The 26,019-nt window shown below is 36.3% G+C and overlaps 2 protein-coding genes and 1 long non-coding RNA gene across 9 annotated transcripts; 2 read left to right on the top strand and 1 right to left on the bottom strand.

Annotated features, from left to right (window-relative positions):
- Window positions 1-171: 171 nt before the first annotated feature.
- On the bottom strand, window positions 172-14,401 carry LOC116175771 (pickpocket protein 28-like). 6 transcript variants are annotated; one of them, XM_031494062.1, is made up of 6 exons: window positions 14,275-14,401; window positions 14,146-14,215; window positions 7,574-8,066; window positions 7,411-7,522; window positions 619-1,231; window positions 172-563 (listed from the first exon to the last, which is right to left on the bottom strand). In XM_031494062.1, exons 3-6 carry the CDS (start codon window positions 7,939-7,941, stop codon window positions 433-435), a joined length of 1,224 nt encoding a protein of 407 aa, XP_031349922.1. In that variant the 5' UTR covers window positions 7,942-8,066; window positions 14,146-14,215; window positions 14,275-14,401; the 3' UTR covers window positions 172-432. The 6 variants fall into 6 exon arrangements, with proteins under 6 accessions (XP_031349922.1, XP_031349920.1, XP_031349921.1 ...); XM_031494060.1 differs by lacking the exons at window positions 14,146-14,215; window positions 14,275-14,401 and having other exon boundaries at window positions 619-801; window positions 847-900; window positions 955-1,231; window positions 7,574-8,353; XM_031494061.1 differs by lacking the exons at window positions 14,146-14,215; window positions 14,275-14,401 and adding an exon at window positions 13,799-13,923.
- LOC116175774 lies at window positions 13,970-14,411 on the top strand. Its single transcript, XR_004146351.1, has 3 exons — window positions 13,970-14,106; window positions 14,163-14,242; window positions 14,294-14,411. It is a non-coding gene; the product is annotated as an uncharacterized LOC116175774 (long non-coding RNA).
- A 432-nt stretch (window positions 14,412-14,843) lies between these two features.
- LOC116175770 (alpha-aminoadipic semialdehyde synthase, mitochondrial) lies at window positions 14,844-25,907 on the top strand. Of its 2 annotated transcripts, XM_031494056.1 has the most exons (7): window positions 14,844-15,039; window positions 19,553-20,833; window positions 20,887-20,957; window positions 21,008-22,095; window positions 22,146-22,322; window positions 22,374-22,522; window positions 25,777-25,907. In XM_031494056.1, the coding sequence occupies exons 1-6, from the start codon at window positions 14,986-14,988 to the stop codon at window positions 22,487-22,489; spliced, it is 2,787 nt and encodes a 928-aa protein (XP_031349916.1). In that variant the 5' UTR covers window positions 14,844-14,985; the 3' UTR covers window positions 22,490-22,522; window positions 25,777-25,907. The 2 variants fall into 2 exon arrangements, with proteins under 2 accessions (XP_031349916.1, XP_031349915.1); XM_031494055.1 differs by lacking the exon at window positions 25,777-25,907 and having other exon boundaries at window positions 22,374-22,566.
- The last annotated feature ends 112 nt before the right edge of the window (window positions 25,908-26,019 follow it).

Here is a 26,019-nt window from a genome sequence, read left to right as displayed (position 1 = left end):
AAAGTGAACATAGGGTAAATTTAATTATTAAATCAGTGTTGACGATTTTATGTTTCTTATTTAATTAAAAAGAAATAACTTCTTTGACATTTTATTACAACCGCGCCATCTAGCTTACATAAGGCGTATTTTTTTTCTCGCCTAGCCGACAAAATTGAATTTTCTCGCTCCATGCGTGCAATTGTCTTCTTTCGCGTCCTCACACAGGCGAGAAAATGTAAGTTTCTCCTTGTATAGGATAAAAAAGACTTTAACTTGACTAAAGAAATGGTTATTTTTTAAACACCTGTGGATATACAATGACGTGCTACAGTCAGAAAGATCACAACTTAGTGGCTTCGGTGTATGTTACGCATTCATTATCTAGTATAAGTATGCCAGAAGTGCCAAAGTTTATTAAACATTGTGCATATAGTGTACCAGCGTTCATCTTCATTTAACAGCATTTCCAGTTTCATATTTTGTAACAAACCAAAACAAACGAAGTGTGAAAAAGTACACAATTTCCAAAAAGCTTAGCACGCTACATCCCAAAAACAATCCAGCCATTCCACCAATGTAAACTGTAAAAGTTACAATCAATTCTGTTTTGGAAAACGCACCAAACTGACTACATACCTAGCACATCCGTGAATCTAAAAATGACGTCTCTCCTAAGTCGCATCCTTGGATATTCTTTCAATCCCCACTGCAAATTGGATCCCAAAAACCATTCTCGCGTATCTTTATCCTCTATCACGTAATTCACTTCGTCACAATTGGAATAGCAAGAGCAGTCCCTTTTTAGAGTAATTAGCCGATCTGGAACACAAATTCGTAACACCTTCCGAAGTGAGAGGAACGAACCCGAATATTTCGACAAGCAGTGCAAACCGCTCGCATTGCAGACGCGATCGTCGGCTACAACAAAAATTATGAGAGTGACGTAACGAGTATACCTATCGATGCTCAAACCCAAATTCCTGTAGAAGTGCGGTATGCATCCGCACAAACGTTTGGACAGAGTGATACGGCATTCCATTCTGCAGAGAAGGTAGGAATAGACGGGGGAGTGACGGAGATTGCTCTCGTGGTAGAACTGGCACTTTCTTTGGTTAATTGCCAGCTCCCTCGCGCCCTGACTCGTAAATATGGTTAAAGCTGACAAATACAGCTGCAAGAAGAATCCGTCCGGGGAATACAGACTTTTGCTCGCGATGTCCACAACTTCATAGGGGCCGTGTAAATAAATCTGTAAGTGAATCATTTAAATGTTATGAGGTGTTTGAAATTTTACTGTAGAAATGAAAGACCGCAGCTTGGCTAGTTTGTACAATTTCAAAAAACCGATAATGAAACTGACCCCTTTCTTTCAGAGTACAGTAACGCTTCTCTTACTGGGGGGCATGTCCCTCCCGCTGAGAAGCGTTAACATGGTAAGGCATCCTATTTTTAGGTTAAATGCAAAACTTGTTTGCAAAAAGTTGTGGAACTGTTGGAAGACCATTCCACACTTTACAAACTTTAAAATTGTACCAAATATCTCCAATGGTAACCCAGGTAGCGCATAATCTTGGCATTAGAAAGGGGATATCTAGGCCCAATATAAATATGTTGGCGCAATATTGCATATCGTTTTATATATTGGACCTACATGTTAAAATCTCTGTAAAGTTCATATGGAACATCATCAATGTTCCACCTATATAGGACATATATTGTAAATCCAACATTTTAAAAGTTTATGTTGGATCAATATAGAATATCTAATATAATTCTATATAGATAATTCTGGTATGGGCGCAATCTGGAATAACCAATATAATGTTATATAGATATTTCTAATAATGGTTCAATATTGGTTTAACAGTAAGTAACCAACATTGTTTATATCGACGTTGTACATATATTGTTTAAATCAATGTACAAAAAAACTATGTACGCGCAATGTTGGTCAGTCAATGTAGTCTCACACTTATATTTCCAATATTGGTTTAATATTGTATAGTCAATATGTTTATTATATTGATATTGTCGGTATTGGACGTATGTTGTTTTAATCGACATAGAACAAAACAATATTGGCGCAATGTTGGTCTAATGTTTGAATTCCATATCTTATTATATTGATATTATCGACATTGGGCCTATATTGTATTAATCAACATAGGAAAAAATAATATGGGCACAATCTTGGGCCTTTATATAATTAAAAACATGAGACAGCACTTTTAAGTATAGCATCATTTCGGAGAGTTTGCGCAACGCTACATAAGCACGCCATTAAGCAAATCTACCTACACTTAATGTTTACGTGATCTGTGTGATCATTACGCAGAATGCATGCAGAATTCATTTTGTATTTGTAGATGTGCAAGTGTTATTATTGTCAACGAGTATTTTGTGACTTTCTTTATTTGTGCATCCTGTGAGAAACTGAGAATAAAGGGTAAGTACCTATTATATAGGTATATCTATAAGATTAAGTTTCAATTTGGTTTGGTAATGCTTGCATAAACATTAAGATGTAGGCACGAAGTAGATTTTGTGCTAATAATCAGATATATCAATTTTCATAAGTTTTTTTTTAATCTTTGATATTGTTTAGTTACAGTTAAGAATAAATTCCAAGCTGTTGGGTCATGTGAGTGGGACTTTGGCATCTGCTGCAGAATAGGACAGGGGTCACATGGAAAGGGAAAAGTATAAATCGTTAATTGTAACATCTTAGTTTTACATCATTTTCTTTCTTTACAGAATAAATTCGATATTCCGTTTTCCTACGCTTTTCAATTTACCTGCTATTTTATTATGTTGTACACTTACATACGTAGAACCACTCTGGTTTAATATCGTCCAACAGTATTGATTCGGCCTTATGAGAAAATATTGAATCAAGGTTTAACAGCTTTCAAAATCTATGTTGGTACAATATAGATTACATTATTCGCCCAATATTTCCATTCTATATTGGAGTAATATAGTTCAACAATATTGGCCCATTTACAAAGCATTTACATCCTATATTGGTCCCATGTAGGCTGCAATATTTCCCCGATATTGTAACTATGAGATCGGGCCAATGTAGTATAACAGTATTGGTTTTATATTGTAAATGACATTGAACCAATATTGTTTACTATATTGGCCCAATTTTTAAAAGCGTTCACATTCTATGTTGGGGCAATATAAAAATACAATATGAAATCAATGTTGCGCCAGTTTATAGCCATTATTGCTTCCATATTGCGTGCTACTTGGGAAAGGTTAGAAAAACAGTAGTTTCTTTATTGCATTCTTCCAGCTTAAAACCATTGATGAAACCTTTACAAGAGTGCGAATACCTTATTCAAAAAAACCTTCAGAACTTCAAAGGTTATCCGCAACCTTACTAGAACTCAAAAGTATGGAAAAAATAGCCCTTCTTGACAATGTTTGTACCAACAATATTGTATTCATCGAATTTGAAAAGATCTGGACTTACTTAGCATTCTTTTCATTCATTACGCAAATTTTTAAAGCTAGCATGTGGTTTATTCAGAACACAACCTCTTTTAGAAAATGTTAGTTCCAATAAAAAATAATTTCTATAAACCAAACAAGCTGAAGCGCTCGGAAAATTTAGTTCGGAGTAGCCGGTAGAATGCTCGAAACTGATCTGAACTGGAAAATGTCACTAAAAATTCGTTCCGTTGGAGCTTGGAATTGGGAGGCCATGCATTAAGAGTTCTGCAATTTATTCTAATAAATTTGGGGGGGGGGGGGGCAGCTAAACGGGAGCTGAAAAATACAAACGCCGGCGTTAGGTAAATTGAAATTGAGAAATGCAAACAAATTTTCTTGTGGAGGGTCGGATCTCTCTGGCAGTCTAAGTTCTAACACTATCTGGAATGGTTTTACGGTAAATCTTATAATTAAAAAATCAAGGGGATATTTCATACCCCAAATTCCGAGGAAAATATTCACTATCACTTGATTTCCTTGCGATGAAAAAATAATTAGCTAAAATTTCGAACTGTACAATTGAATTGTTAACGAGTAAAGTTTTGAACTTGTCAATTTCAAGAAAAGTTGTGATGGCGGAAATTAATCGTGAATTACAGACAACAGAAGTTTTTAATTGCGCGGATTTCAGGACTGCATCGCGTCCGGCGGCCGCTTGCCGCTATTGCACATTTGAATGATATCCTCGTATCTCGACGGATCACGTTATTTTGTGCTATCGAGTGAAAATTCAAAAAGGCCAAGTCGCACTCCTTTACGAGGTCCACGAGTTGCCATCCATTTGATTATTTGTTCGTCAACCTTTAGGAGTCATACCAGCAGCATAGTTTGTACTCGAGTTTCGGGGATTTCGCTACTGTAAATGAGGTAATCACATTTTTCTGTATCCTAATCCTTACAGTTTTCCTTTGAGGGCGCTCAAAAATTTTCTTCATTTGAATAGTAATAAAGAACACAAATATTTGCTAAAAAAATTTATCGGACGCACTAGTCATTTCCGCCCAAGAATATATTTTTTACACTCACTTACCCTACTATACAACTTTAAGGGATTATAATTAGGTACAGCCCGAGGGGGTGGAAACTGAGCAAGTTTTGTGCAAGGTTTCCTTCGAAACTAAAATGTATGGGTCCAAGCGTTTGTTGAAACCTTATTTTTAACTGAACGCTTTCGTTTTGTGAATAACACTATACCTATTGCTATCATACCATTAACGAGTAAACGAATACATAATCGTATATACGGAAGGACGAACACTTTCTCTTTCAGAGGTCATTACTATAAGGTATCAGTAGAACACGGCTACCTTACGCCATCTTGAATATTGTGACATCACAAGGTCGTGAGCTTGAATTTTGACCCAATGACGTGGCCTTCGATTTTGGTCCAAGGTCGTGGCTTTAGATTTTGGTCCAAGGTCTTAGATTTTGGTTCCAGATTGTAGTCTAGGGTTTCCCGGTTGCGTAACTAAATGACCTTGTTTTATAGTGCAAGGTCGAACTCTGGGATTTCCCCGACGTAAAGTCATGCCTTGAGTCAAGGGGATTTCCCAATTCTGTAACTTAACGCGTGACTTTGGTGAAGATATCGTTAGCGTCCTGCGCATGCGCTTATTAATCTGATTTTTACAATATGCAATACGTTTGCTTTTACTATAAGCATCTTTGGTTCAAATTTCAAAGAAATATCTCCATAAATAAGGTTGGCATCGCGCAGTCTGCGCATGCGGACATCTGATTTTTACTATATGCGATATATTTGCCTTTACTACAAGTATCTGTGATTAAAATTTCAACAAAATATATTAATAAATAAAAAAAGTTAACATTGCGCAGCCTGCGCATGCGCAGTTCAATCGTCAAGATTTTCCTTGACTCTGATGCCAGAGCGATACGCTACCGAATGCAAAAAGAACGAACTAGTTAAGGCCTCGGACAGACGGACGGACAGAGAAAGTGGCTGCACCCAACTTCGTTGGAAAATGCGCTAAGGAAAATGCGCTAAAAAGAAGGTTCTGTATTTATTTTGTCAATGTAGCGCTCCATATGAATTATTTGTAAGTATAATATAATTGATATACCTAATAAAACTCGTTTTCAAATAGGTAATTGAACTTAATTTCTCTCTAGGGTATCGATTTCGAATCGAATCCGATCCATCATCAGACCTTAGCGTCAGATAATTGTACTGAATAACAAATATTATTGTATAAAATGACTTGGACATATTTGACTCGAAGACATGGACAAGTAACACATTAAAATCGGATTGAGTTCGGAGTGGAAGTGGTGTAACATGTAGGTGTTGAGTTTATGTGTTTATAATGCGTAATTCTATACTTACATTCTATAAAGATCATAAAAAGTATTCACTCACGAAACGTTGCACAGACAATAATATCACTATAAGCTCATAAAATTTTAGCTAATGATGAGAATTTAATAAAAGTAGTAATATGTACGTTAATGTTAAAGCGTGTACGGACGATTGGAGACTAACGAGAAATGTAAAGGATTACTTTTACACCGTAATTAGGAACGTGGTTTTTTCCAAACGTCTTCGAGAAACAATAGGTTTTAAGAAGTCCTGTTACGTACTTTCAAATATCTTCCTAATATGAACAGATTTGAACTAATCTTTTTTTATCGGCTTATAAAATTCAACTCGAAAAATTTTACAAGTTTTGGAACGTATTTTAAATATTTTCCAAAACTTAAAACCTATTGTTTTTTTAATACGTTTTGGAAACAGAACACGGTCCTAATCATGGTGTAAAAGTAATCAAAGTTGTTTTTCGTTTTCAATCGTCCGCACACACTTTAACATTAGCGTATTAGCAGTTTTATTAATCTCTCATGAATTCCTAAAAGTTAAAGAGATTATTATTATCTGTGCATCCTTGTAAGTGCAAAACCTTGTTGTAACACTTACTTTTTTTGAATAATTTTTTATCTTTTAATAGTAGCGTTGCCCTTTTGGCATCCCTAACGCTTGTCTCCTAAAGTGCTCATCCGATTTTGATCAAATTTGAGATATGATGAATCGAAATTAAGCTAACGAATGCTTTTGGCATCCTAACGCTATCTTCCCAAAGGTAACGCCTTAATTACAGTACTGGAAAATCCCATGTCACGACCTTGCACCTCACCAGAAGGTCACGCCTTAGTTACGGCACTGCTCCAATATGCAAAGTAACTCCTTATTTACGCAACCAAAAATCTCCGTCACTAAGGACCTACTTTTTCGTGGGGGAAATCCCAGGCACGGCCTTCCACTATAAAACAAGGTCACTTCTTAACTGCGCAGCCGGGAAGCTGCAGACTACGACCTTAGACAAAAAGCGAACTCTCACCAAGGCCGCGACCTTGAGTCTACACTCAAGGCCATGACCTTGGGCCAAAATCCAAGGCATGGCGTCTGTGTTCTACTGGTATCCTTTACCAAAGTTTCAAGTCGATAGCACTTTCTTATAAAAAATAGTTTGCGAGACGGGTGTGCGGGCTACAATAGCTACTTCTCCAATTTAGAAAAATGTGTTAAACATAAAATAAAGTACCTACTAAGTGCACTTTGTTTCCAAAAATCACGGGTAAACCATTACCAGGAACTAAGCAAAAAGCGTCTTGTCAAATGACTTAGCACTTATTGTAGATGTTGCTGGTTTTAAACTACGTTATCAAAAAGTTATAGCTCGCCTCTAAATGTCTTTTGGTAGTGGATGTGTTCTTTAATCGAAAATCTATTGGTCTTATAATTTATAAATACTGTTTGCCATATTTCCGAAGAAAGAAGTGATTCTTTTGGGCATTGCGCAACTAGCACAAGATTTTTCAAGAATTGTTGGGTTCTCACTACCAATGCATATCGTTAAAACACATCAAAAACTTAGTAATACGCGATCCAATGTTGAACAAATTGCAGCTTACGTGAAATCCCGTTGACATATTTACGACGTTCGCGAAGATCTCTCCATCTAAAGGATGAACAAAAAGTGTACGTGTTTCTGTGTAGACTGTCCATAACTTTTTTTCTCTATAGCTACGAGATTGCAAGAGTTACCTATATGAGAACGTTCCATAACGACCTTACCTCGGCGAGTTGTAGATGGCAAGGTTCGAGTTGTAACTGTAGCAAATTCCCATTTCCGTTATGGTTTTTTCCAAATAGTACTTGTTACTTTGCAAGCCAGAATTCGATACCAACGGCTTAAATTCGTACTGTAATTGAAGCAGAATCTTCATGAACTGCTCACTTGGCAATTCGTAGTAGGGCAAAACTTTATCAAAGTTTTTGTAGTTGGCTTCGGCGAGTGTACGCAGAAACGCTTCCAATGCGGTTTTATTTTTCACGTTGATATTCTGTAATACACCTTTTAATAGATCTTCGTGAACTTTTGATGTAGGACAAATTGTCGCCGCAGGAAATGAGGTGTTCCATGTGAAACGATCCCTCTCCATGGATATGACGGTGGGGTTCTCTTGGTATCTTTTCCATGTCGCGCTACTGAGAATGCTTGCGCCGAAGACTCCGGTACCGATCAGCGCAAGCCATATTATCGCTTCTGAAGGATGTCGTTTTTCCGCTGTAACATGAACAAATCCGTGAATTGTACTCACAGAAAGAAACAGCTTCAAAAATGAGGTCAAGATTTTAACAAATGGTAAATTCTGTGATTCCTCATGCGGTGCGATCCGTCGTTTCAATTTCATTTTTTCCACCCAAATTGACGCAAATTTTCTAGTCGGGTGTGTCGACGTTTCCATGTTCGGCCACGAAATGACAAAGCGTAAATCAAACAATAAAGATACCTATGTTTTATTAATAATTTTTCATTGTTAGAAACGCGCCACTAAAATATTTATGCGCCAGCAGATATCGATAAGGGGTAATTTTTCGATTTGATATCGAAACTACGTAACTCTAACGAAAGTCAACAAAACGTCTTTTAGGGGAAATTTAATACCGCTAAGTAAGCGGGTATTAGGTACTCCACATTTAATTATCCCGATCAATCCCAGAATTTCACGCGTGTGGTCCACATCCTGAAACATATGTACTCACAAAAATCTAATGGATTTGTGTTTATTTAAACCCTGTCACAATATATACGCATATTAGTCTCTTTAAAAAATTGCCTTGGTTTTTCTAGACTTGATGGCAACTGATATAAGAAACATGTGCTGTAGCTAACCTTATTTTTTCCCCCAGTGTAATCTATAAACAGGCAACAATTGTCCATTCATTACCATTAACTTGACATTCATTTATTTTATCTAAACAATACTCTTTAATGTACATAAGTAAAACGTAGTGCATATACTTCCTGAATTAAATGATACCTACAAACTATCTCCCTTAACCCTATTTTTAGGGTAGTGTACAGATATTCACATACGTCCGTTCGTCCACTTTGAAAGTGGCTCACATTGAAAGTTACGTTCCCTGAGGAGTGCAGCTGTGCCACGTAAAACTAATTGCGACTGGCGAGTATCGAGAATTCTCATTTGTGGATGACTTTTTTAAAGTTATATAGCAGACACAAATAAACTGCTAAACAGCATCTAAAAAAGCGGCAAGCACCTCGGTGCGACCCTACGGGGTCTTTGGATTTGACCCATTTTCAATAGGCTTATTACTTGTGGCATATAGGTCAACTATGCAAAGTTTGTACCAAATCGGTCCACGCGTTTGACAGTTATCGTGTTCACGGACGGACGGACGGACAGACAGACGGACACCATCTACTCCCCTATAAAGCATTCATCCCTTTGCTCTACCGCTTAATAAAAATGAAACGTATCTGACACGGATGTAGCGATTGGAATGATCGGGAAGAGAAGTACACATCGGCGTAAGTTCATGGAGCAGAATTTCCATTAGGAGCCAATTTCGTCGGGGAAACGATAAAACACATAAGTTAGTAAAGTAAAATCTTGAATTTTCTGCCATTTTTTTCAAGAAATGCCTATTTTTCCGATACTTAATGTTAATACTTAATACACCCAAGGCGACGTTGGTCGCTGTGAAATCATTCGTCATCACTGTTATCAGTAACCGATACAATGGAATGTCAAAGGATCTGCAGTATTATTACCATTTGTTTTCTTGGAAATTTATTTATTTCTATAATTTTAGAAAATAAATTTTCCTGTGCGTCAAATTTCAACACGATCGACCACTTTTAAAAAAGTATCGTGCAGATGGACGGACAGACTGACAACAATGCAACGGATCTTTAACAATAGACGCAGCCCAGACGAGGTGTATGAACAAACACTGAAACAAAATCACTAACAAACAATAGAACTATAATAAATCATCATCAGCGAACAACTAAACAGATAGTTGCTCGATTTGTGCTCTTATTTAAATTCTTGTTCTAATGTATAGGTTTTAATATTCTTACGCCATCTAGGTATTTTCTTTGTAATCCACTAGTTCTGTAGTTAATTTGTTCTAAGTGTTATAGCTTTCTTATTACTTTAGTTCTTTAGTTTGCCGATAGAGGCCATTTTAGATTCTTTTTACGATACTTCTTGTCTAGAGTTGACGCTTTGTACTTTTCTGTATGTACCTAATTCTATCCCTTCTCAAGTTTAGTATTGTGCTCAGTTGTATTTGTTTCCCTTCAGTGACGTTTCTGCTTTCGTATTGCTTACATGCAAATTTTTCTTTTGTATGCCATTACCAGTAAAAACTGACTTTTTTTTCGTGGATAAAGGATATGTATTTTGGATGTCACCATTTATCTTTGGAGTGGCTTCTCTTTCTCTTCTCATAAGTTTTTCTTTTAGATTACCTTTTACGTTGTATTTACCATTACCATAGCATCCTTGGTATTTACCTAGATATATATTCCTACTACCTACGCAGTACGTCAATGACATTTCTAGTTGGACCCGTCATCTTATTAGGATTGGTATTGGCGCGCGTTACGCCGTGGACATTACCGACTTGAGAAACCCTACCCACATTAACCACCTGAATCTACTTCATTCTACCAATATTACCACCTACTCGAAGTTTATGACAAGATTTCGATATTTATTTATTTATTGTCCCCCTCTTGTTATGGGCCCTCAACCGGCTTTCGCCCAATTACAGATTGACCCGCATATAATACTTTAATACTGTACCGCGTGACTCAACAATAAGACTGTTCCTCGGTCATATCTCGGGAATCGTTTGTCGTATGACCACCAGAGGGCGTAACTGCCGTCTTAAATTTTAAAATTGCATTTTCTTTAAATTTCGCATAATAAACTAAACATTCTTTTTTCACATTTTTAAAGAGAACCAGTTTATCTATCATTTTCGTAAAAACAAAAACTCAGTTATTTCAAAAACAAAGATGGCGTGGGGCGTTCAATTGTTTTTGCAATAACCTGCTTTAACCTCTTAACCGTTTGACCGATTGTAACAAATTTGGTATCGTTGAAAAGAGCATTCTTTGGGAAACAAGAATCAAAATATAGTTAATTTAGTTGAATCCTACTCCGCTAGGGGGCTAGTCTAAAATGCCGATTTCTAACCAAGAAGCGTTTAATATACTGGCGGCGATGGTTCGTAGTCGGATAACGCAAAGAGAAGATGCGGGCAGCGATGGTCGCATTTTGAAAATACTTAAAATATATCGCCAGCATATTAAATGCTTCTTGATTAGAAATCGGCATTTTAGAAAAGATTACAAATTCAAAAAACTGCACTTTCTGAATGCGTAAACACAGCAGAATAATTTACAAATTATGGCTGTTATTATTTTATAATGCATCGTGTTTCATTTGTTTAATTTTCCAAGACCTACCTAAAAGTGTAGGGCCCTTTTTTTGCGCCATTGATAAATACCGGAAATATGTAAAAACTAAATTTAAGATACAAGTTAAGCATTTTTATTAATTAATTAATTAATCTCATTTCTCCAATATTTGAGGTTAGGAACGAGATTTTGAAAAACGGTTTTCACTGTCCTCTTTGGATGTTATTTGGCTACTTTTTCATAAAGAAAAGGTCATATCATTCCCTTTTTTTTATGATTTTATGATAATGTCAAAATTAGCTTCCTGGTGGAGAAGGATTCAACTAAATTAACTATGGTTGATTCTCATTGCCCAAGGAATGCTGTTTTCAACCATACCAAATTTGTTAAAATCGGTCAAACGGTTAACAAGTTAAAGCAGGTTATTGCAAAAACAATTGGACGCCCCACACCATCTTTGTTTTTGAAATTACTGAGTTTTTGTTTTTACGAAAATTATAAAAAATAAATTGGTTCTTTAAAAATGTGAATAAATTTTTTTTGTTTATTATGCGAAATAGCAACGGCTCAAGAACTGATCCTTGAGGAACATGTAACAGTATTTCTGTTCAGGTTCAGGTTCATTTTTACGTAATTGAAATGTGAAGTCTAAATATAATCATGACCCCCAAGTATGAATAAGCACTTTCTTTCGGCTACTTCGCGATCATGATTTCAAGATCGTGATTCGTAGTATCACGTTTTACGAAAGAACGCGCGAATTTAAATCAAAGTATGGTTAAGTTTACGTAGTACACATTTGCATTCGAATTACGTATTTTTTGTTTGGATTATGAAAATAATTTAAATACAAGTGGAAGTACTTGCACCATTCCTCTTCAGCTACAAATATTGGCTAACCTTTTGAGCAAAAATATCCTTGCAATTATAAGTTAGGAATTCGTGATCATAAAACTTTTATGTGCAGTTTGTTCACGATTTTAGCAATCATGATCATATAAGATCACACTTCGAAAGAACGTGATTCAAAAGCTTTATTCGCGGGCGATCAGTCTATATAAACGTAAGTGGATTGTGCGCATACGCAGAAATGAGGCCACGGGATAAACACTACGAGAGTATAAATACGGAAATTTCCAGTAGCGAGAGGGAGTTGCTCGCCGTCTTTTCACGGGGCAACATCTGTGCCAGTCGCGCCCGTAAATCATAAGCGCGTTTTCTTGTAATAGTGAATTGAGGCGACTTTTTTAAGAAAATCGAGAGAAAGAACCGAGCGAAAACATCTCAATCCAGCCACTACATCGGCACTTCACGGCACTCCGGAGAAAATTAGGAGGATTGCGAGATTTCCGAAGAGCAGTTCCATTTTCTGTTCTACACGCGGTCCGTGCACGGTCTACATGGAGGATGCCGAAAAAGTCGCGTTGAAACCGGCCGGTCTGTGATTGGCCGAACCGAAATTCAAATAGCTGCTTACAATGGGCGGGTTGAGATCATTTGATTTCAACATCGATCGGAGCGAGGCTAAGACTGCATTCCGAATCCTAGTGCACATTAACAATAGACGTTCAAGGTGTTTATAAACCAGTAACATTATCGCTTGTAGTTTATCGTCTTTGTTGTTCGCCCCGTCGTAGGCTATTGCATTGTCGTTTGAATTTGTGTTATTGTAAAGGCGATTTAATCACCTACTACGGTTGCCTTCAAATAAGTGCGTGTGAGCACTGTTTGTTTCCATTTTAACGACTCGTGCCTGGAGGCGTTACAACACGCATTTGCAGCAGTTTGATTTGATTTTCAATCTAATTGTATACTAATTTATGAAACAAGAATTAAGTTTCTTTCTGTACTCGGCGGTTTTAGAGTAAATATTTTGATTTTTGACTAACGTAATAAAGACAGATTTTCCTTTCTATGCAGTAAATTTTTGTGAATAAATGAGTACCCTACTTTTACATAAACGTACCGCCTCAGCCTCCATTTCTTTTGACGTGTGTTATTTACAGCAAAAAGGCGATTTTCTAAGAGAAAAAGAATATAATAGGTTTTAATAAAAACTATTGATTTTTATTCATTTATCCTTTCCCATCTCCTCAAGGCCAGAAAAGTACCATCGACTGAAGCTAGTCGGCGCCCAACAATAATTATTTTATGTAAGAAGAACCACCCCTAAATAAAATATTTTGAGAAAGAAACGGTAGGAAGAGTTGAAAAGTAACCAGCCGGTTAGAAACACCACATATACCGGCTGCGAAAAGTTTGTTTAAGATTATTGCAGAGTCAACAATTTGGCACAAATGTTTTTTTTTAAATATAGCAGAATATAAAACCAGCAACCTTTGTGCCACAGCTATTTAGACCGTCCAAAATTTGAGATATAAGTCTTTGCAGTGTTAAAGCCTTCTCGAAAGTCGTACTGAACTGCTAAAACAAACTTTTTTTGCATAAGAAACTGACTAGCCTTGCCTTCATAACTTTTTCGAGTGGCTTAGAAAAGATTGGCAACAAAGCTATTGGTCTACTATTAACTATCTCCTGATTTTAAAAAAAGGAATTACTTTTATAGTCTTCAGATTATTGGAAATACCCCAGTTTCACTTTTCAGAGGTGTACTAATTGCACCTGCCACAAACTGGTACAGACTGAATCGTCACCTGGGCATCCGGAACTAACTAGGATCAGCAATTGATTCATCGTTCCTCTTAATTTAATATTTTACATTTGTAGGTCTCTTTCCTATTTCATTATTACCCGGATCTTGTGTTTACGTCGCAGTCTGAAGTTTCTTGCAATGGGATTCGCTATTTGGAGACTAATTATGGTGATTTTGATCCACTGATCAAGGACTTCCTCAGGCGACAATTAGGTAATGAATTTTTTTTTGTAAAAATAGACAGTAGCATACCTATTCCATTCTGTTAGATTATTAACGTTTGGGCGAGTTTGACCAACATTCGATATTGATTAGTGGAATTCTACAACATTAAGTAGGTAATGTTCGTGTAAGTAGTTATTGATAAAAAAACCTAGTCACCTTTATGTTTCGATTGTAGAGTGGAGGCGTTTGGGATTGATTATTTTGTCAAAAGCATTGTATCGCTAAACTCCCAGATTTAAGAGTGTAGCACGTAAGTTTTGCCGATCTTGATCCGCTTAATTTCTCCATTTGTTCGAAATTGATTAAGAATATTATCTAAGCAACGTCCTTCAATAAGTTAGAAATTACGAGTAGGTACTACAAGTGTACCAACGTGCCAACAACTGCTCGAGATCAGTCGCTATCAAAGGATGAGGGCTCTCTAGAACTGTTGTCGCTATACAAGTTCAATCATTACTATGGACCTTACGGGAGTCCTGGAAATTCGTCCACCATTTTAAATTGCAGAGTTCGTATAATTAATTGGACACCATGCAGATTCTTTGCGGTTATCTCCCACTAGGTGCACACATTACTATTTGAACACTATGGGGAAATCCTCGAGGCGGATGGAGACGTTGCTATTTATGTTTCAACGTAAGGAAGGTCGAGGGTTAGTGATTACTTGCATAACTTTATGTCAATTAAGATGATAAGAATTTTTCCTCCTACTTTTGATTAGATCTATAATACGTTGCCGCTCAATATAATCTGGTCGTAGTAAAAGAATTTGCGCACACGTTACTTTTGGGAAACAGAGGTGATGTGAACGCTGAGATTTAAATTTTTTTATAGATTCTCATTTATTAATATTTTAATTTATAAACGATGTTGAAAATTAGGAGGTTACCTGTACGTGCAGCTTTGGGGCGGAAATATTTTGTAAGTACTTATTAGCATAATTATTACTCCACTTTGTAGTACCTACCATCTTCAATCTGCCATGGTGTCACTCTTGATCCTTTTAAATCTATTGATTCGGAAAATTTTTCTATTTTTTTTAGAATATTTTAGTACCTACGGCTATATGCAAATCAGAATACACTTACTCTTCATATCTTGCCCTTTTACTATTCAGTGAAGATGAAATTAACTATTGTAAAGTGTTAAACTTAAAACGTGGAGGCTTAAATTTGGCAGTTGCCATGAATCTTTATCGCATTGTAAATATCGTAATCACAATTACTACCCGTCTTTTCATTCAGATTACAAAATCTTTAAAGGTTTATCGTTCTGAATTTTTGCACAAAATTATGTACTGTTTATTTATATCTTATCGAAAAGTATGTTGTAATGAAATTTAATTGCGTTTTTGCTATTAATACTATGTTCTTAAAAAAGCTATAAGATTCTTCTTTGTTCGGTGTAAGTAAATGGTACTTTCTTGGACATAAATTAAAATTCGCACAAATAGCAACGTACCGAAGAATAATTATACTAAATTGGACTAGACTATAGGTAAACGCAAGTGGCTCCAAATAAAATTAATTAATCGAGAAGGAAATTACTTTTGGGAGGATTTTAAAATAAATGTCACATGCCCACAGCCTGTGTCGTGTAGATTAGCCAAATAGTTACTTAACTTTTGATTCTTACGTTCAATTACGATTTATTTCTATTATTATTGGCGATTGTAATGTTGTATTTGCCTCACAGCTAGTTCAATCGGTTCCACTTAAAAATAACATTTTCAAGGTTTTGAACTTTTTCCTTAATTAAGAGTTTAAGCATAAATTCTTATTTTCTACAGCTAACTGATCACAAAATAACAATAAAGTAACAAAAACCCCGTTCGCGGGCTCCCGTTACACAAAGGAACCTAATCGTCCTAAGGAAGAGCTTGAATTTCATGAAATGTAAAAAACAACTACAGGGTCTACAACAAATAAGAAACACGTGTAAATAAATACACCTCAAAACAATACACTAGCCCTAGCCACACTCGACCTCGGATCACAACGCGGAGAGTAAAACATGCATTGTCCCCTTGTATGTGTTGGGCCGATCAAAATCGTTCTCAAATAAATCCATAGAATACCAAATAAAAGCCAAAATCGAGAGAAATAAAAATGGCCCTAGGAATGGCCACATTCTGTAAGGTCAAATCTAATAGTTCACAATAATACACGCAAGGTGCATAAAGCAAAGTGGTCGCTTTTGAAAGTAAGAGAGCTGTTAGACATTTTTGGGTAGGTAACTTGTCCAATATTTCTCCAATAATACTCAAATACAGAATTGCATACCTAGCTGAAGGGAGTATACCTATAAACCCATATTTTTTTTAAGATACGAATTTTTTGTTTCAAAAAATATATCCTTGAGGCATTTCGAAATTTTTATACCTTTAAATTTAATATTAGAAGAAAAAAAATAATTACCTAAGGAAGATTATTTAGTCTGGTTTTACACTTTACTAGGTGCTTGATTGAATTTAATTAGAAGATTTATTTATTTATAATTGATTAACAATGAATTTATGACAGTCTTGAAATTAATTGATTTATAACAGCAAAATATTATTTATCACTCACATCTGCACAATTTATACCATCGCGAACTATATTTATTGCTTCGCCGTTGAAATTGGAACTAACTGAATCGCAACTCGGTTTGATTATATAGCGAACGCTTCCGAACGCATATTGTATAATAAAACACGTCATATTTCCCGGAAAGATTGCGTTACATCTGCCTTCGTTCTTTATCGCCGATGACTCTCATGGCGCTTCGATATGTATCGGAATATCTGGAATACATAAGAAACAAAATCTTAAAACCCTACAGAACCATACTAGGAGCTACCGTTACAATACCTACCAATTTATTTCAGCTATCTCGTCTAGCAGGTCCTGGAACAATAGTACTCCCACAGCACAAATCTGTAAGAGACGCTAGAAATAATGTTTCCAAGATTTCAAATTAGGTTTGGCCCAAGATGATTTTTTTAGGATTTTGAGTCATAGTGTCAAAACTAGCCCCCTGGCGGAGAAGGATTCAACTAAATTAACTGTATTGATTCTCATTGCCCAAGGAATGCTCTTTTCAACCATACCAAATTTGTTAACATCGGTCAAACGGTTAAGAAGTTAAAGCAGGTTATTGCAAAAACAATACCATACCATGTTTGTGTTTGGAATGACTGAGTTTTTCCAAATTTAAGATGGCAGTTACGCCCTCTGTTGGTCAATGTTAGAACTTGAAAATATTTTCCAGCGATTCTTCATGACCGATTTACCAAATAATTTTTTTTACCCCTAAGTCATATGACGAGCGGTTCTCGAGATATAGCCGAGGAACAGTCTTATTGGGTCACCCGGTACATATTAAGCCTGTACCGACCTAGTTCCGTTTACAGGGGTTATAAACCCCTCTTATAGAAAATAAATTGTATTCTCTACGGCACTGGTAAAAACTTTACTGTAACAATAAATTTTTTGTAATGAAAAACAATACACGGCTAACTCAGTAATGAATAAATGTTCAAAAACTTTTACATTGCGGAAAGTTAGTTCTTTATATCGACTAACAATCTGAAAATTAAAACCTGGTGCCCTGGTTTGATCACGCTCAAATAAGTACTCATATAAATTGAGTTGTTTAATTATACTGTTGAAAATAAAATCGTTCCAACTCCAGTTTACTTTACATTTTTCATGATAAATCTAATTAATTGGATAGATTTTTTTAAATATTCGTATGAATTAATTAACACTTGGTACAAAACTCAAAATTCCACTCAAAATAAATTTACACGCTTAAAATTCAATTTCACCATTATAATGAGAAAGACTACCAATATCTTTGCTTATTCACTTGTCGTTCATAAAAAATGGTTTACGGAATAAATTCCCGTAAATTGGCCTCTTCAGGAATGTTAGAATGACTTTATATGTAAATTCCTAAGACAAAATCCCCAAAAACGCTCGGTTCAAATCACAAATGAATGAGTACATGTTATATTTCTGATTAGAAACAACTTGCCTGCTTATTTTTTTTAGTACAGCTACTTTTATAGAAATTTATAATCAGGTAATATAAATGTTTGCCTCTCATTGATAAGGTATCGAATGCGATTAATGAAGGCAAAAACATAAGCTTTAAGATGAACGTTTTAATTTTTTCTATCAAAAGTAAGAAAAATGAATTTGAACAAATATAAAGTCGCTTTTGCTCTCTTTTCAATGCCAATGAAAAAGTATCCTCGTGTAAACACTTCCATATGACCCAATAACATATATTTCAATTTTGAGCGATATATCTCAAAAATTGCAGGAGATATAAAGAAAAAATCTTGAAATTTTAACACCCTGTAGATCAGTGTCGAAGCGTTTGCGGATCTATGTTTATATTAAATTTTAGTTATAATAAAATGAATCAAATAATAAATCCCTTCCATATTTACTTCATATACTATTTATGAAAATATTTGTGCGAATAAAAGTTAGGATTTTTGTTTGTCGGTTCATTGATTAAAATTAATTTAGAAATACAGTAAATGATAGTTTGATAAATGAGATCCACTTGGCAATGTTAAGGTTAAAACTGAAAAAAATTCCGTTTTATTTATTTTTACATTATGTTGTTCATTATATAGTAATCAATCATTCAGCAGATTACTGACCGAAAACTTTCCATAATACGTCCTTTCATAACACTTCGGGAGCTCGTGACAAAAAATATAAAAAATCGTACACCTTACTCCTTGCGTGGGTGTAGGTACTTATTGAAATTACTGTTCGGGGGAGTTCCGACGCAAGGGTAAAGTGAGTAAGGGTGTCTTAAAAAGGGGTTTTAATTTAGGTAATTATTTTATTAAATTGTGTATGTCGTTAACATAATAATAATAATATTCCTCTGGCAGAACTTTACAGACAACTGCTTTGTTTGGCTGAGCAATGAAGGTCGCACTGTTAGAGTACAGAGTGTGACTTCCGTTTTGAAATTTGGATCGTATTTCGTATTGTAACTAAAAGTAACGTATTTATGTAAAATTGGTTACCCATTGATGAATTTATGATAGTTAATTATTATGAACCATTTACTTGTACTCACATTTAGAATACGAAAACTTATAGCGCGAGCACGGATTTCACTATTTATCACTTCGGCGTTGATATGAAAACCAAAACTACTCACAATTTAATTTATTTATATAGCATATTTTCTCAAAAAATCTAGAGAGCATATATTTCGCAGAAAGAATGAGTTACATTTGAGACTCGGTTTTCTATTATATTAAAAACATAAACTCCCGGACAAATGCTGAATCTTTGTCTGTGCATCCGTCTCAATTAACAAGATAACTTAAAAACGATTTTTACGACTTTTATAAATTATTTTTGTTTTTAAAATTGTACCAGAAGTATAGAATTTAATATCTTTCGTTTTGTTAAAGGGCACACAGAAAACCATAGCCATACGTCGTGAAGATCAGAGCGTATGGGAAAGAAGGGCACCATTTTCTCCGCTCCATGTCAGAAAATTGGTGAAGAATGGCGTGCGAGTTATCGTACAGCCAAGTAACAGAAGAGCCTATCCGATGCAAGCGTACTTAAATGCAGGAGCAATCATTCAAGAAGACATTTCCGAAGCAAGCATCATATTCGGTGTCAAGCAGGTTCCTATCGATCAGTTGATTCCCAATAGAACGTTTTGCTTTTTTTCTCACACGATTAAGGCGCAAGAAAGTAATATGCCACTTTTGGATGCAATTTTGGAACAAAACATTCGGCTTTTGGATTATGAGAAATTGGTAGACAAGAAAGGACAGCGTGTCGTTGCATTCGGGAAGATGGCAGGAGTGGCCGGAACGATCAACATACTTCATGGACTAGGCCTTCGTCTTTTGGCGCTCGGCCATCACACACCCTTCATGCACATTGGACCTCCACACAATTACCGAAACTCCAGTATGGCAAGGCAAGCGGTACGTGATGCTGGATACGAAGTTTCTCTAGGATTAATGCCAAAATCTGTCGGTCCACTGACCTTTGTTTTTACCGGTTCTGGTAATGTCTCCCAAGGTTCCCAAGAGGTATTCCAAGAACTCCCACACGAATACGTTCCACCGGAGTTATTGCAAAAAGCGGCGGAACATGGTAACCCAAATAAAGTGTACGGCTGTGAAGTTAGAAGGCGACACTACTTAGAACGTATAGGAGGGGGAAAATTTGATCATGTGGAGTATGAAGAACACCCCGAAAGGTATGTCTCAACCTTTAGTAAGAAAATTGCTCCGTACGCCTCTGTGATCATAAATGGTATTTATTGGGCGGTGGATAGTCCAAAGCTGCTAACAATCCCAGATGCTAAAGTCTTACTACGTCCCGCTTACACACCGTGGTTACCCACTTCAATGGGGGCGCCAGCTTTGCCACACCGCATGTTGGGCATTTGCGATATCTCAGCAGATCCCGGCGGTTCCATCGAATTCATGAACGAGTGCACCACAATTGACACACCTTTCTGTCTATATGACGCGGACAGAAATAAGGACACAAAAAGCTTTAAGGGCCCAGGCGTTTTAGTCTGCAGTATTGATAACATGCCCACGCAACTGCCTAGAGAAAGTACCGATTTCTTTGGCGATCTGCTTATGCCATTTACACCTGATATTTTACAATCAGACGCTTCCAAACCTTTGGACAGTCACCACTTCTCGCCCACCATTCACGGGGTAAGAGCTCCGCGTCACGATTTATACTTAGGTATCTAATTGTAAATTCGCAGGCCATCATCGCTAGCGACGGAAAATTGACACCTAATTTCGAATACATCAGAGATTTGCGAGAATCAGCAATGTACGTAACTGATCATAATTCCATAATCTTGTACTAATTCGATCTTGCAGAAGGAGCCGCCAAAAAGAGTCGGCACAAGGCAAACCTGAAAAACGAGTGGTCATTTTTGGCGCCGGTCGAGTTGCAGCGCCTCTTGTTGAATATCTCCACAGAAATCCATCGATAGCGATAACTGTTGCTTGCGAAAACAAGGAGTTAAGCGACAACTTGGCAAAGACCTTCCCGGGAGTGGAAGGCGTTTATTTAAACGCCCTCGAAAGTGTCACCGGTGTACAGGAATTGGTTGCAAACGCAGATGTTGCCGTTTCCATTTTACCGAGAGATCTTCATCCCATTGTCGCCAAAGCTTGTATCCGTGAAAAGACGAACATGGTAACTGCCAGTTATGCGAAGGATAATTTAACCTGCTTACATAAAGACGCGGTTAACGCTGGAATTACGATACTCAACGAGGTTGGCTTAGATCCCGGCATCGATCATCTTCTAGCACTAGAATGTATGCACGAAGTAAAGGCTTTGGGAGGAAAAATCGTTTCGTTCGAATCGTTCTGTGGTGGACTACCCGCGCCAGAATTTAGTGACAACCCATTACGATATAAATTCTCCTGGTCACCTCGTAGTGCTTTAATTAACACTTTGTCAGAGGCAAGGTATATTTCTCATGGTGAGAAGGTCGTAATCAACGAAGGAGGGGAACTGATGGAAACGACGCGATCTCTTAATTTCCTGCCCGGGTTCAGTCTGGAAGGTTTTCCAAACGGGGATAGTACAAAGTACGCGAAATATTACGACCTGCCCGACGCGAAAACGCTTTTACGTGGAACTATACGTTACAAGGGCTTCACCGACGCAGTCCGCCATTTGCAATTTTTGAATTTACTCGATCCAAATGATCATCCCATTCTTCACGATAAAGGACCTGAAATTACGTGGAGGCAATTAATTTGTCATTTGATTGGCATACAAGATCATAACATAATTTACGAAAATTTAAAAGCGAAAATTGCCGAGCACTCTCAATCCAACGAGGCGGTCACAGTTTTGGAAGATTTGGGTCTTCTTACCGATGCTAAGGTTGTCAAATGCGGATCTCCATTAGATACATTAACTTATCACCTTTCTATTAAACTGAATTTACGTAAGAATCCTAAACTTCTCACCTTAGCCCTAACAACATTTCTTTTACAGAGAATGACGAAAGGGACCTTGTAATTTTAAGACACGACATTGGCATTCTTTGGCCAGATAACAAGCGAGAAACGCGCGGAATCAACTTTGTAGTCTATGGTGACGTGAACGGAAATTCAGCAATGGCAAAAACCGTTGGCTATCCAGCTGCAGTTGCCACCAAAATGGTTTTGGACGGTAATGAAGTTGAATAACTTTAGTTTTTGTATTCAAAACTGTCATTTTTAGGTGAAATTCAAGAACGAGGCGTAATCTTACCTTTCGCTCCGGAGGTGTACCGACCTATACTATCGAGGCTCAGGGCAGAAGGACTAAACAGTACAGAGACCTCAAAGTTTCATTAAATTTCTGCGAACGAAGTATTGTTGTGTAAGAATGTAAGTTATCAAAGCGATGAATAAACTTGTGATTTTTGTTTTAATCGTTCATTGAAAATCCGTCATGAAAAGACTCTTTGCATTAAAACTAGTGTGTATATAGGCTCTACCAAGCATCATAGGTTGATGCCCGAAACCCTTCATAACTAAAAAATTAGAACTGAAATATTATACTGCATTATAAGCTTTCGGTATTGAAACACTTGGCGCTTGGGGTCCATCTGCAAAAAAAATTGCTTCAGAAATTTGTAAAAAATGTTTTGAACTCAAGAAAAACGTTGTTTTGAATTTTTAAAACAAAGATTCAGTTTAGCTGTTCAGCAGGGAAATGCGGCTTGTATTTTAAGCACTCTACCGCCACAGACGGCATTTAATGAAATTTTTTATATTTTAAGTATACGGTAAATTTTTTTAAAAAATGTTTTTAAACAATTTTATTTGCAATATGTTAATGTTGTAACCTTTTGTTAAATTCATAAATATAATATTCTAAAACCTAAAAAAAGTTTACAATTATCTATAGCTAAAGGCATTAATAATAAGCTATAGACACCGCAAGAAACATTTTTTTTAAATCGTGTTTGAGAGATAGCCATATTTATAAGGCGCTAAAGAAACGCAGTCAAGCGTCAACAATTTTGAATATCTTGAAAACCTTTGATCCTGGGTATAGGGAAATGTGGTATCAAACGACGTAGGTTTTCATGTAGATTTCGAAAATACAATAAAATATAGGGTGTTCTATTTTAAATAAGAATGTTACTATCCACATCCGGTAAAACCGGAAGTGAAACCATCATGATAATATTTTCTTTCGATAGATCATGAAAAACTATGTTGGTATGCAAGCTTTCACATTTAAATTATTAATGGAAGTCTGAATGCTTTTAGGTAACAGTTTACGTGGAACAGCCTGTATAAACGGCTAGTCGACACAGATATAGGTATAAAAATCAATAGAAGCAGAGAAGTGGAAAAGAGGCAGAGAAGTAAACTTTCTTCTTCCATAGCAACGAAACAATACTTCCAGGTCGATAAAGTTAGCATCTCCACTCTGCCCAAATCAAGTAAACATATGCCTATAATTTAGGACTAATTAAAGACTAATTTGTACCCACAAAATTAGAATTTGTACCCGCTTAGTTCTGCCGGAAAACCGATTTTTAAAGTGGGGGTGCTAACTTGAAATCAAGTTAGCACCCCCACTTTTTCCGATTGCAATTTTATTAATCGCATTAAAAACTATGAATTAAAGACTAATTTGTACCCAAATTAGATTTTCATTGTTCAAACAATTTATACATTATTTAAACAATTTTTTACTAAAAAACGGCAATTTTCAGAATTAATAGAAATAAATGGAAAGTATAAATTAAAGACTACTTTGTACCCACAACATTATAATTTGTACTCGCTTAATTCCGCTGGAAACCCGATTCTAAGGTGGGGTGTGCTAACTTGAAATCACCGTTGGAAGTATGGGAGCCTCGAAACAATAGTGTCACAATTTCTGTTCTGTTTCGCCCGTGCAGAGGTAAATGCCGGATGCTTAGCGGCATTCATCTCGAAATACAACTTTAGACTAAAGTTATCGTATCCAGAACCTTCACATACCTTCTGGACTGGAGAACGTCCGGCTAATTAACAATTTATTTCATGTACTTTAGTAAGAGACTTTGGAATGTTATTTTTCACAAATGGGAAAGGAATGGAGTTGCTTTGAAATCTATTTAAGCTGGCCATTCTTTTGCTTATCAAATGTATTAAATTATCGTCAGATTTAAATTATTCAAATTCAATGAATACTTCCTTGGATTGTTAATTTATGTATATTGTAGATGGGATGTAAAAAGTGTGTTTATCATTTTCCACAGTTACTTCTCTTGCTCCAAATTTTCCCTCTATTGTATCTATCTTTTTGTGAATATGCCAAGAACCATCCATTGCACAAAAACTAAGTATATCATTTATGAAGAAGATAACATTTCATACAATTTTCAATCAAAAACAGCTCTGTATCAGGTCCCGATATATGGCCTTTCAAATATTAAATATTAAATAATAATAAAAATTGCGACTAATAATTTATTATATTGCTTATCGATCTCCAAGTAAGCTACATGCTTAAATCTTAGCTTGCTACGCTCAGTATCGGAAGAGTTTTATATACATACTATGTAATTAACAAAGCTATTTACATCTTTAATAACGGCTACCTGTTCTAGCTACGTTTCGGCATAGTGTTACACTAAGGTTTCAGGAACGCGTTTGCCACGAATTTCTGGCAACCTGCATTGCTCCTGAAACTGTTCTGGAAGAAGGCGTTTCTTTTATTCGACCCCGGCAAGGGCAGGAAGTATATCGTGCTAAATGAAAGTAAGACTCTAAACTAATAAACAGATGACTAAAAGTGCAGTTGGGAATTTTTGGAAAAATACCTATATCGAATTTGAAGAGCTGTATTTCTGGACCTACTTATAGAGCTGGCTTAAGTGTCAAGTGTACGTAGTATCTGATTTAAAAGAGAGTGGCAGAATATTTTCTGTGCAATCGATAACTCTCAAGATATTTGAAAAATTGAAAAGATCGACGGTTTCCGCCACGTCTCAGCTAGCACAGGTCTTTGGAAGTTGAAAACTATCCTAACGACACAATAAAACTTTGCTGTGGCTAGCACGGATACCACCCGCACATCTGCGCATGCGTAATTCTGCCTCTTTCTTTTATGTCTATGAATATGCGTACAAAATTTGGTTCCAATCGGTTCAGCCGGAAATGAGAGTATAGACTAATAGACGGACAGAACGACCGACATTATCGAGATTTTGCTTGATTCGGATTTCTGATGCTTCAAAACGTGCATTTCCCTAAAAAAAGGTGGGGGGTCATGTTTTACACCAATGCAATACATGATTAAATTCCAATGTTTGCTTTTTTGTCTTATCTGACTGGCCTACTTGTTAATATGTAGACGTTATTTAAGTTGTCTAATGCTTTGTCCATTTAAAAGGATACACAAGAAAATTGTGCAATATGTCAGAATCTCTTCGTAGATTACGTTGTATGTTGTGTGTTGCACTTGCATAGCAACCCGGGCAATCGATATCATTGTTGTCCGTCCGTTTGTATGTTTGCAGCTGTCTGTGTATTGGAATTCGAAACTCCTAATTCAGAAAGTACCCTGGCGAATTCAATAAAGCTTGCTATATAGATTAGTAATTAATAAGCTAAAACTAACGCCAAGTATTTTCCAGAGTCCAGATGTCAACTTCCGGTGGTAGGGTCAGAGGTCAAATCAAATCCTGGAACGCGCCGTTCTTGGAAGAGCAGGGCACAATGAAAATTCCATATTTTCGCATTTTTTCACTTCTGACACACCTAGTTACTACGTATTTACTAATATTGATTTCTTGTGGTGGGTGAATTGTTATTTTATTTTCGATATGGCCACCCCCAATTGCAATATCCTGTAGATGATTATCAACATGTAGGCAACT

The sequence above is a fragment of the Photinus pyralis genome, unplaced genomic scaffold (genome assembly GCF_008802855.1).
Source record: "Photinus pyralis isolate 1611_PpyrPB1 unplaced genomic scaffold, Ppyr1.3 Ppyr1.4_LG7, whole genome shotgun sequence".
Lineage (NCBI taxonomy): Eukaryota > Metazoa > Arthropoda > Insecta > Coleoptera > Lampyridae > Photinus > Photinus pyralis.
This window is presented reverse-complemented; position numbering and strand designations above follow the sequence as displayed.